The 10,223-nt window shown below is 47.4% G+C and overlaps 3 protein-coding genes across 3 annotated transcripts in view; 2 read left to right on the forward strand and 1 right to left on the reverse strand.

Annotated features, from left to right (window-relative positions):
• The window catches only part of eci2 (enoyl-CoA delta isomerase 2), a 15,618-nt gene extending 12,691 nt beyond the window's left edge, over positions 1–2,927 (reverse strand). The window contains exon 1 of the mRNA XM_015056659.1: positions 2,781–2,927. Within this exon, the coding sequence (XP_014912145.1) occupies positions 2,781–2,836 (56 nt within the window). The 5' untranslated portion in view covers positions 2,837–2,927. The remainder of the gene's footprint in view (positions 1–2,780) is intronic.
• Positions 2,928–3,018: 91 nt separating this feature from the next.
• LOC106962310 (GTP-binding protein Rheb) lies at positions 3,019–5,559 on the forward strand. Its single transcript, XM_074527716.1, is given in 8 exon segments — positions 3,019–3,243; positions 3,569–3,625; positions 3,693–3,760; positions 3,834–3,892; positions 4,034–4,077; positions 4,156–4,352; positions 4,354–4,431; positions 4,507–5,559. Coding segments are annotated over 8 exon segments (660 nt in total). The 5' UTR covers positions 3,019–3,191; the 3' UTR covers positions 4,612–5,559.
• Positions 5,560–6,794: 1,235 nt separating this feature from the next.
• Positions 6,795–9,797, forward strand: crygn2 (crystallin, gamma N2). The gene is made up of 5 exons (XM_015056656.1): positions 6,795–6,897; positions 7,523–7,614; positions 7,690–7,846; positions 7,941–8,086; positions 9,587–9,797. Exons 1-5 carry the CDS (start codon positions 6,877–6,879, stop codon positions 9,720–9,722), a joined length of 552 nt encoding a protein of 183 aa, XP_014912142.1. The 5' UTR covers positions 6,795–6,876; the 3' UTR covers positions 9,723–9,797.
• Positions 9,798–10,223: the final 426 nt, after the last annotated feature.

Raw genomic sequence — 10,223 nt, forward strand, 5'->3', positions numbered from 1 at the left:
TTGACCCCTTTTTATTTTTTAACCAAATTTATATTTAAAAAATATTTTTTTAAAAGTTCATAAAATATATTACCTCAGATGAAAAGAACATTTGTAACCTGTAATGTTCAATTACATAAAATTCTAGGACTGGATCTATTTCATTACATGTTCACTTACCTGAAATATGTTAAATACAACAAATATTTATTAAAGTGTGATCTGTTTCATAAAATTTACTTGTCACCTTTATTGTTTAATTACACATTAAATGTTCAAAGTTGGGCTTTTTCATCTGGTTTGCGTCATGATGTGGCGGTGGACGTACTTTATGTGGATGTTATTTTTAATGAACTAAACTAACTAACTAAATCCAAAGTCCAGGGAAAACAAGGAAATCCAAAACACAATGAAACAGGAGACAAGGGATAACAAAGGTAACGTGAAGATCTAAACCAGCGTTTCTCATCCTGGTCCTCAGGCCCCTGTCCTCCATGTTTTAGGTGTTTCCCTTCTGCCACACACTTGCATTGTATCTCTGGGTGATTAACAGGCTTCTGCAGTACTTGATGGTCCTGCAATCATTTGAATCAGTTGTTCTGGAATAGAGGCTCATCTAAAACATGCAGAGCAGGGGGGCTGAGGACCAGGGTGGAGAAACACTGATCTAAGCAAAGAAAAAAACCTAACTAGTATTACTAAAGGAAGATATATACATACATGAATATATATCTTTAATAAAATCACATTTTTACTTTAAATGTGATTCATTTCTTCACCTGTTTAAGTGAAGAGCTTGAATCAAACGTTACATGAATGTTTACCACATGAAATTATTAAATGAGACAAAAACAGCCACTTCCCACTGTACACATATTTCATCACAAATGGTTTAGACACTTTATGGAGCTCTAGGTGCTGAGCTCCTCTCCTGGCGTTTCCTCCTCTCCAGCCTCTGGAACTGTTTTCATCATTTACCTCTTCTGGGGTAAATAATGAAAACAGTCTCTGTAACCCGTTGATGGTTTTGCTGTATCGCCTCTTTAATTGACGCGCATGTTGTTGTGGCGTTTACCTCACTGACCCATATTCAGCAGTGGAACCCAGTCAGGACTGATCTCATCCATTTCACACGTCGGTTTGCCTTCAAGAGGACAAATCAGAACACACATCAGTATTAAAGCTGTAAATCTGATAACACTAGTAAAATAGTTTACTTCACAATAATGTAAGAGCCTCGATGTCCACTGACAAAACTCGGACTATGCTACATAAACAATATTAGCCCGACCTAAACAAGGTTGACCCACTTAAATGAACTCAACAGAAACTGATCAGGAGTACACCCGGACAAAATCATAGCAAAATAAATTAGGACACAACACCAACAAAGCGAATTTAGACACTCACCAGAATGGAAATGTCTGGAGCAAACTTGTAGGTATCTGGGGATTTTGGAGAAGGTAACATCAGGACGTCTCATTTTCTCATTTATTTTCTTCTCGTTAGCTCCGATAGCTTAGCCTCCTCGCGTTGTTTCCAAGCAGGAAAATAGTGAAACGAAAGTCCATTTTCCATCTTTTTACCTTTTCGGTCGTGTGATCGGACATTACACTCGATAATGCAGCAAGTTTGTACCTTAGCTAAAATATCTGTGAGAGAGTCGTTTTTGTAGGTGGCAACAAAGATGGCGCTGACACCCCTCCGACTAGAGCAGTGACGTCACGCTCCGAAGCTCTATCTCCTGCTTCAATTGAAAATCCACTTTAGAAAACTGTTTAACTGTAGAAATGTAGTCTTTCATGTTGGAAGAGAGGAGAAAACAAATATATCACTGTACTTTACTTATTTACTGTATGGCTAGCTCCATGCTAGCTCCATGGCTAGCTCACTGTGTCTTACTCTGCAGTTGTGGAGTCACAATATCTGGGATCATGAGCGCCCCCTGCCATGAGGCAAGAGAACTGCCTGCCTCCCCTGGAGTCTGTTTTCTGCCGTTTCTGATCGCTCCTCCGCACACAAAACACGATACACACACAGTTGGTGACAATAAAACACTGTACATTATATACATAAGGTAAATTATGGAAAATCAGTCCATATATTAAATGTTTTTTAGCCATTTCATTGCCGGCGTACAGACAGGAGAACCTGCCCCCATAGAATGGCAGCCAGTGCAGTTAGAGAGGTTGATCAGTCCAGGTGAGGCTCAGCTTCCTGCTGCCTCACCTGCTTCGCTTCTGAGCATTTGAATGGGAAAATGCAAAAATGTAGCAATTTTGAAGATAAAAATAATCAGAATTGGTTAAGCTAAGTAAAAAATAGATACTTTGTAGTACAAACCACAGGGTGAAAATAGCAATATAAATGATTTTATTATTTATTATTTTTCCATGATGAAAGGTTAGGCTCTGCCTCACCTGCCTCCCCTGACCGCACGTCACTGATATATATATATATATAGTTTGATTAATGTTTGTCTAATCAAAGATTACTTTTCACGCCCTGCCTGTAATACCACTGCGTTCTGCCTTAGGGCCGCGACCCCCATGTTGAAGAACTGAATCCAGACTGTCGGGTTTTTTTAGGGTTTACTATCTGGGGCAAAGGTCACTGGTCTTCCTGTAAAGTTTCAGGTCATAAACTGTGACTGTAACTAATCTATGAGGCAAATCATTTTAATCCACCTTCAGCTCTCAGACTTGGTTCTGGTTCTGGTTAATTTAACTCTGACTCTTGAATCATTCCGGTTAAAGTTCAAACATCGCGATAACTGACTTGACAGACATGGTCATCATTACCTGTTTAGCTTAGCAAAGCGCCACGCAGAGCAGCTCTTCAGGGCGGCAGCGGCCATCTAAATCCGGGTTCCGGTCCAAAGTTCGAGAGGACAGGCAGAGAAACGGAGGAGAGAGCTAGCCCTACAGAAGCTAGCAGCGGCTAATGAAGAGATCCCGCCCACGCCACCGCGTTCTGCGCTGCTATTGGTTAAAGGAAGCGTAGCAAACTCCGGTTTGTCCAATGGTCAGAGGGCGTTCCCTCAGCACCAAACAAAACGCAGGATGCTGCTTAAAGCCCGCCCTCTTGGTTCCGACCGACCAATGGCTGTCGCGGTCTCATTAATTATGCGGTGGGTCCAGGCTGCTCCAGCAGAAAGACGATGCAGAGGTTCTGAGGTTCCGAAAAGTCCAACTGCATGTCCAGATGAGACCATGCCGCCGTCAAAATCCCGGAAGATCGCTGTGCTGGGCTACAGGTCGGTGGGCAAGTCCAGAACCACCCGAACCGGGCAGAACCAGGGCGTTAGAATCAGTCTCCAGGTTCAGGTAGGATAAATATCTGTCCTGTCTGAGGTCCAGATGAAGCCGCCCGGAACCAAAGATGGGCTCTTTTACAGTTTATGGTGTAGTACCAGAACCAGTCTGACCCAGAACTTTGTCTCTGCTGGCAGCCAATCAGGTGTGGTCCTGATGCTGCGGCTGAGAGCAGAGTGGTTCAGAAGTGGTCCAAAACAGACAAAACCAGTCCAGAGCCGGTCCAGAACAGGCCCAAAGCCCATCCAGAACCTCCCATCTGTCTCTGTCTGCAGGGAAATCTTCTCTCACCATCCAGTTTGTAGATTCCTACAGTCCCACCATAGAGAACAGTAAGTCCTTCTCTGGACCAGAACCAGAACCGCCAGCGGATCTCTGAAGGTTTTCTGTCTCTTCCAGCTTTCACTAAGACCATGGAGGTGAACGGTCAGCAGTACAACCTTCAGCTGGTGGACACGGCTGGACAGGTGAGAGCTTCTCTGGGTGATTTCTCCTCTGACCTTTGACCTCCTGCTGAGCGGATGCTGGTGTGTCCCTCAGAGCTGCACCACCGACGTCAACGGCTACGCCCCCATCTACTCGGTGACGTCCTACAAAAGGTAGGACCTGCTGTTGATGTTGGATCCCGGTTCTGATGCAGCTGCTACTGGTTCTGGTACCAGATGTCCTCCTAGCAGGTACGGAGCCACCAGAATATCTGGTACCGGTTCCACCCTAACGGTTCTGTTGTGTCTGTGCAGCTTCGAGGTGGTTCAGGTGATCCACGAGAAGTGGGGAACGTCCAGTACGTAAACCCAAACGGTTCTGATCCACCGGGCCGGAGGAACCGGGTCTGACTGGACTCTCTGGTGTGTTTCTGCAGGAAACCCATCATCCTGGTGGAACAAGAAGGACCTCAGGGTTCTGGGCTGTGGTTCTGTTTGGGCCCAGTTTAAGGATGTGGTCTGGAATAGAACCTGGAGGAAGTCCACCAGCAGGAGGACCATGACTCCAACGGTTTCTGTTTCTCAACTTCCTGTTCATCTAACAGAACCTATTCTGGTTCTGGTTCTGCAAGGTCATCAGCTACGAGGAGGGCAAAGCTCTGGCCGAGTCGTGGAGCGCCGCCTTCCTGGAGTCTTCAGCCAAACATAACCTGGTGAGGCTGAGGTTCTACTGTCTGAGCAGAACCAGTAGAACCACCAGAACCTCCTGATGGTGTGCTGCTCCTCAGACGGTGGTGGAGGTGTTCCGGAGGTTGGTCCTGGAAGTGGAGCAGATGGAGGGCGGCCAGCCCCAGCAGTGGTCTCCGCCCCCTGATCCCAGGAGCTTCTGTTGACCCGTGAGGTCCACTGGACTCTGCTCCTTCCAGAACCACAGCAGATCTGGTTCCTCCTCTCAGATCGGAGCAGATTTATCCGACAGTCAGCTCTCCTGAACTCGGACGGTTGAGCGTCGCTTTGAGCTGCAGCTGCTGGACTCGGAGCTTAAATTCACAGATTTTTACATGAAGTCTGGTTTCATGGGAACAATCAGCAGAAAAGAACCAAAGAGCAGGACGAGGAAAACAGTCAGAATTTAAATATTATCTGCAGATTTTGTGTTTTTAATTTTAGTTCATATCTATATAACGGAAGCTTCAGTCAGACTCGTCACCAGACCTACTGGTTTCTCAGAGCGCCACCTCCCAGCAGAAAGGAGGAACTACAGGACAGGCGTTAAACAGACGTGTGGGCGGAGCCTCAGCTCACCTGGAAACCAGAACCCAGGTGATTCTGGTTCCAATTTTATCTTCATGGTTGAGTCACGTCTTCAGGTTCTCCTGAACCAGACTGAACCGGACCGCAGGGTGTCGGTGAAGCGATGAGTTCTGGTCCACCCGACTTTTGGACCAGACTGGACCTGCGGTTCTCCTCTGACCCGGATGAGATCAGCTTTGTTCTGATCGATGTTCTGATAATAAAGTTTGGTTCTGTTTGGATAAAACCAGAATCACCTCAGATGTTGGACTGGATTCCATGTCTTTTGTGAATGTTGCTGCTCCTCGTTTTCAGCAGCAGAACTATGAAGGTTTTCATTTTGGAGAAAGTCTCATCGATGTTTCCACTAAATAAGAGATGAAAATAAATCTCATGTTTGATGGAGGAAAATCCTCTCGGACTCTGAGCTCAAAGCGAGATGCCAGAGAGCAGCAAGCTAGTTTTAAATATTAGACAATTCATTTAACTTCACATAATTATCGCTGTAGAGTCCATTTGTTTACTTAATAAAATATATTTGTCCTGTTTGATGTTTGTTGTGACGTAAACTCACAAAGGAACGAGGTCACTAGATTAATTTAGTCGTTTATTGAACGTTCAGCTGTGATACTCCACAGGTAACCAGGTAAAAACCTGAACAGGTGATCAGCTCTGAACCATCAGGACCTTTTTACTCTCTGTCGCTTAAACACACCCGTTGCCGTGGCAACCGCCTGAGCCCAGCAAGCCGAGCAGAGCTTCGGTCAAAATCGTAACATTCAGTCCGTTACGATACCAGGTTCCAGGCTTGATGTTTATTTAGTGATTATTAATAATCGGTCCCTGAACCCAGCGGAGGCCGATTTAAACTCCTGCTCTGATGGTCAGTCGGTCTGACTCGGGTTTTATTTAGCGGAACCGAGACGCTCAGAACTGAACAACACCTTGTTGAAACAATAATTACTGAGGTTATTAGTTTTGTTGGGTCATTAATTTGAACACTTTTAGTGGTCAGAGGACGGGATGCTCTCAGCCTCATGGAGGCTTCAGTTTGTCACCCACTGCATGAACAGTTCAGAATATGAACAGTTCAGAATATGAACAGTTCTAGAAAAACTAATCAGTCCTGGCTGATTAGTTCGGTACCAGACCCGCCTGGATAAAACTGATTCTGGGTTTTTATTGTCTAGCCTGGACGGGACGTTTCCCCAAGAGAACCGAGCGGTTCTGGTTCTGGTGTACAGCACCACAAGGGTCCAGTAATAAAGTTCTGACCTGGTTCTGGACCAGACTCAGGGTACAGAGGATGGACTTGCCAGCAGGGGGCAGCAGCGGCCCAGATGCTGTTCCGCCTTCAGCCAGAACCTACCGGTTCTGACCCAGCGGACTCTGACCCGAACACAGGTTCTGATCGGGTCCACAGGAGAAACCATCCATCCAGAAGCAGACAACCACTTCCTGTAATGGACTGGAGACAGAGTGGACACTGTCCCCCAATCGATGGATGGATGGATGTTTTTGGTGAATAATAAACTGTTTTGGATTTTCTGACCTTTGACCTCCAGCTCAGTGACATCATCAATCATCTGATCCGTTGATTCTTCAGACAGAACGTCTGTCTTCCTGATGTGTCTCGGTCCTGTCCCCTCTGTCCCCTCTGTCCCCTGCGGCCCATTGACCAGTAAAGCTGCCCCTCCCAGCAGTTTCCATTGAGTCGGTGAGCAGCAGAATCAGCAGCTCCTGAACGGAACCGCTGACTCAGCAGAACCCTTTGGCGCCGCGCGGAGCCCCGACGTATAAATTGGGCCGTCCAACTTTTTCTCTGTTACACTGTGTGTGGTTGAGGGACAGGTTGGACCAGAAACATGTCGCAGTACTCTGGAAAGGTGAGTAACTGGTACCGGTACCGGCTGATCCGGGTCTGGGTCGGTCAGAGGGATCAACACCTCAGGAAAATTCATGCAACACAAGTAACAGCTCACTGGATCAGAACCAGAACATTTCGGTCGGTTCCACAACCAGAACCGCTCACTGGGCCTCATGGTTTGCCGACTGTAGCTGTGAGTTTGCGGCTCCCTGCCAGCAGGCGGTGCTGTCCTCTGCAGCTCTGACTGATCCATGATGCTGAATCTATTCTTCATGTCTGAGGAAGAAGGGGCGGGGCCAGGCTGCACATCCAATTAAAAGCTTCGGTTAGAGGTGGGCGGAGCTTGATGGGGCGTGGTTCTCCCTGTCTTGGTGTTTTCCTGCCGAGTTCTGGAAAGTTCTGACCCAACTGTGGTAATAATGTGTTCTGATGTGACGTAACAGTGAAGGGTGGGGTGACATCATGCGTGGGCGTGGCCATTGCTGCCGTTTGTCAGGCAGAAACAACAAATTAAAGAGTTTTAACAGAACCGAATTCTGGTCCTGATCCGGTTCAGATCCTTTCATCTGAAACCCGGTTCTGACCCGGTTTGCCTGGACAGAAGCACAGAGAGGTTCACTAACGGCTGACGTCTCCTCCTGCAGATCACCTTCTACGAGGGGCGGTGCTTCACCGGCAGGAAGCTGGAGGTCAGAGGTGACTGTGATAACTTCCAGGACCGCGGCTTCATGAACAGGTGATGAAGGTTCTACAGTCTACAGCTCATTTCCTTCCTGATTTTCACAATAAAAGCCTTCCTCCCTGTGCTCAGAGTGAACTCCATCCGGGTGGAGAGCGGAGCCTGGATCTGCTACGACCATCCGGACTTCAGGGGGCAGCAGTACATCCTGGAGCACGGAGAATACCCAGAGTTCCAGAGGTGGAACTCCCACAACGACCACATGGGATCCTGCAAGCCCATCCGCATGGTGAGCACCTGGAGGAGCTCCGACCTCAGAAACCCTCTGGGCAGAGGACTGTCCCTGAGGTCTGTAGACTAACCTGTCTGCTCTCGGTTTCCAGCATGGAGAGCACTACCGCATCGAGCTGTTCGAGGCCTGCAACTTCTCCGGTCAGTGCATGGACATCTGCGACGACTGTCCCTTCCTGCAGAGCCGCGGCTTCTCCAAGAGCTGCATCAACTCCGTCAGGGTCTACGGAGACGGAGCGTGAGTCCTGCACCACCCACACCATCAGAACACAACCGGTACCAGGCCAGTACCAACTCAGCTCGGTCCTTCAGGGTCCAGATCCGCTATGAGAGGCGACAGAGTTCTGGTCAGTCCCACAGATCCCAGTTATCAGCCAGGTCTCCTGGACAAGTACGTAGTGACAGTGGAGAGGAAAAACTCCAGTTTAACAGGAAGAAACCTCCAACAGAACCAGAACCTGGACCGGCTTGTTTCCACAGAACTTATTCGGTTTGCTTGTCTTTAAATGTCGGCGTTTTGTTGGGACCCAACGCCCGTTTCCCTTCATTTTGCTAGCCTAGCCGAGCATGCATCATCAACAAGATGCTAGGTTAGCAAAACAGAAGAAGAGCATAGTAGCATGAAGCTTCACCTTCGGTCTGATGGACCCATGGGGCGACGTGGCCCGACGGGAACCGGATCTACCAGATGTACCTTCTATGGAACCTCTTCCCTTCATCAGGTCCAGTTGGTTCAGAACCTCCTCAGTCCATCATACAGCAACGCCTTGGATCAAGCTCCTCCTCTTCACCTTTAGGCTCATTCAGTACCGTCTGAACATCGTCTCACCTTTCTGCACCACCACCCATCTCACCACCAGGGGGAGCAGCGCCTCCCGTCGCTCAGCTAACAGAAACACGAACGTTTCCAGTTCATGGTCACACCGGGTTCCTCAGTGTAAACATCAGGTTTATCATCTTATTCATTACTGTGACGTTTTCTGTTAATGCTGTGAAATGTGCTTGACTGTCATTCAGGGAGATTATGAATATTTATTTTAATTAAATAATGCAAAAACAGCAAATTATGCAACATTTGGGAGTTGTAGCAGTAGTACAGTTAGTTTGTCCTCCAGTAGCAGCAGACCTACAGATATTTAGGATAAAATAAACCAGGAAAGTTAAGTTTTAATCCTGGTCCAGAACCGGCTGGGTGAACTGGGAGGAGCTGGTGACGGATCTGCCTCCCAGTTTGCTGCTGGAACCATAAATAACGTATCCAGGTCAACAAAAACACCAAGGTTCTTAACTTCATCGCCGGAGGCCAAATCAATGTCAGTCGGATCAAACATTGTTTTTTTCAGAGGTTCTGGTCCAAAATCAGATTCTGTTTAGTCAGAATTTGAAAGTATAAAATTTAGATTCATCCAGGTTTTAATCTACCAAACTGGGATTATGGATATAACCGAGTATGATCAGCATCACGTTTCCCTGCTGTCTGATGTTACGGGCCGGAAGCAGATCAACAGGAAAGAAAAGCGGGCCGAACCAGAACCCTGCAGTACTCCTGTGTTTTATTCACATGATCAACTGGAACCTGAAGGGTCTGACCCAGAGAACCTCTCAGGTTCTGACCGGGTGTCCTCCCAGAATCATTGCACTGTTCTGTTTCTACCTGTCCTGTGCGGTTCCTGTGAAGGTCCGGTCCCGGTCCTGTGCGGTTCCGAGTGTCTAACCTCTGCTCCTCCCTCTGCCTTAGCTGGGTGATGTACGAGGAGCCCAACTTCCGGGGCCGGATGTACATCGTGGAGCGCGGGAACTACTGCAGCCCGACGGAGTGGCAGGCCCAGAACCCCAACATCCAGTCCATCCGCAGAGTCGTCAACTACTTCTGAGCCTTCCTCCTCCTCCTTCTCCTCTTCCTCAGCAGGCAGATCAATAAACTGAGAGGAATCCAGTTTTTTATCAAACCGAGTCTCTGGGCTGATTCATCATCAACGTTGAGGTTCTGGTTCCGGTTCTGCTTCCTGTACAAACTAACCTCACTGTTACTGTTGGAATAGAACAAGGTTCTTCTCTGGAGATCCATGAGGTTCTGGCAGCAGCAGAACCGGAACCAGAACCGTCAAAGTTTACAAAAACAGATTGAATGTGTTAATAATTTAAGTTACTGGATTCTGGTTCTGACCCAACGGTCCTACAGGAAGAACTTTACATAAAAATCATTTTAAAAACCTTCTTTTAAAAACTGAATATTAGAAAAATGTAAACTCCCCCAAACATTTCAAACAAAATGTTTAACTAAAAACTGAAGTGCAGGCGGTTTCTACGGTTCCAAGCCCGACCCAACAAGTGGCGCCGGCAGTTCTTTGCTCAGTTCAACCCGTTTCTTCAGA

This window comes from Poecilia latipinna, unplaced genomic scaffold, assembly GCF_001443285.1.
Source record: "Poecilia latipinna isolate Pla-1442-1.1 unplaced genomic scaffold, P_latipinna-1.0 Scaffold1397, whole genome shotgun sequence".
NCBI classification, from domain to species: domain Eukaryota; kingdom Metazoa; phylum Chordata; class Actinopteri; order Cyprinodontiformes; family Poeciliidae; genus Poecilia; species Poecilia latipinna.

Coding starts and splice junctions, on each gene's coding strand:
- crygn2 (XM_015056656.1), top strand. CDS start 6,877: ATGTCGCAGTACTCTGGAAAG. Junction 6,898..7,522: donor TGTCGCAGTACTCTGGAAAG/GTGAGTAACTGG, acceptor CTCCTCCTGCAG/ATCACCTTCTACGAGGGGCG. Junction 8,087..9,586: donor AGGGTCTACGGAGACGGAGC/GTGAGTCCTGCA, acceptor CCTCTGCCTTAG/CTGGGTGATGTACGAGGAGC.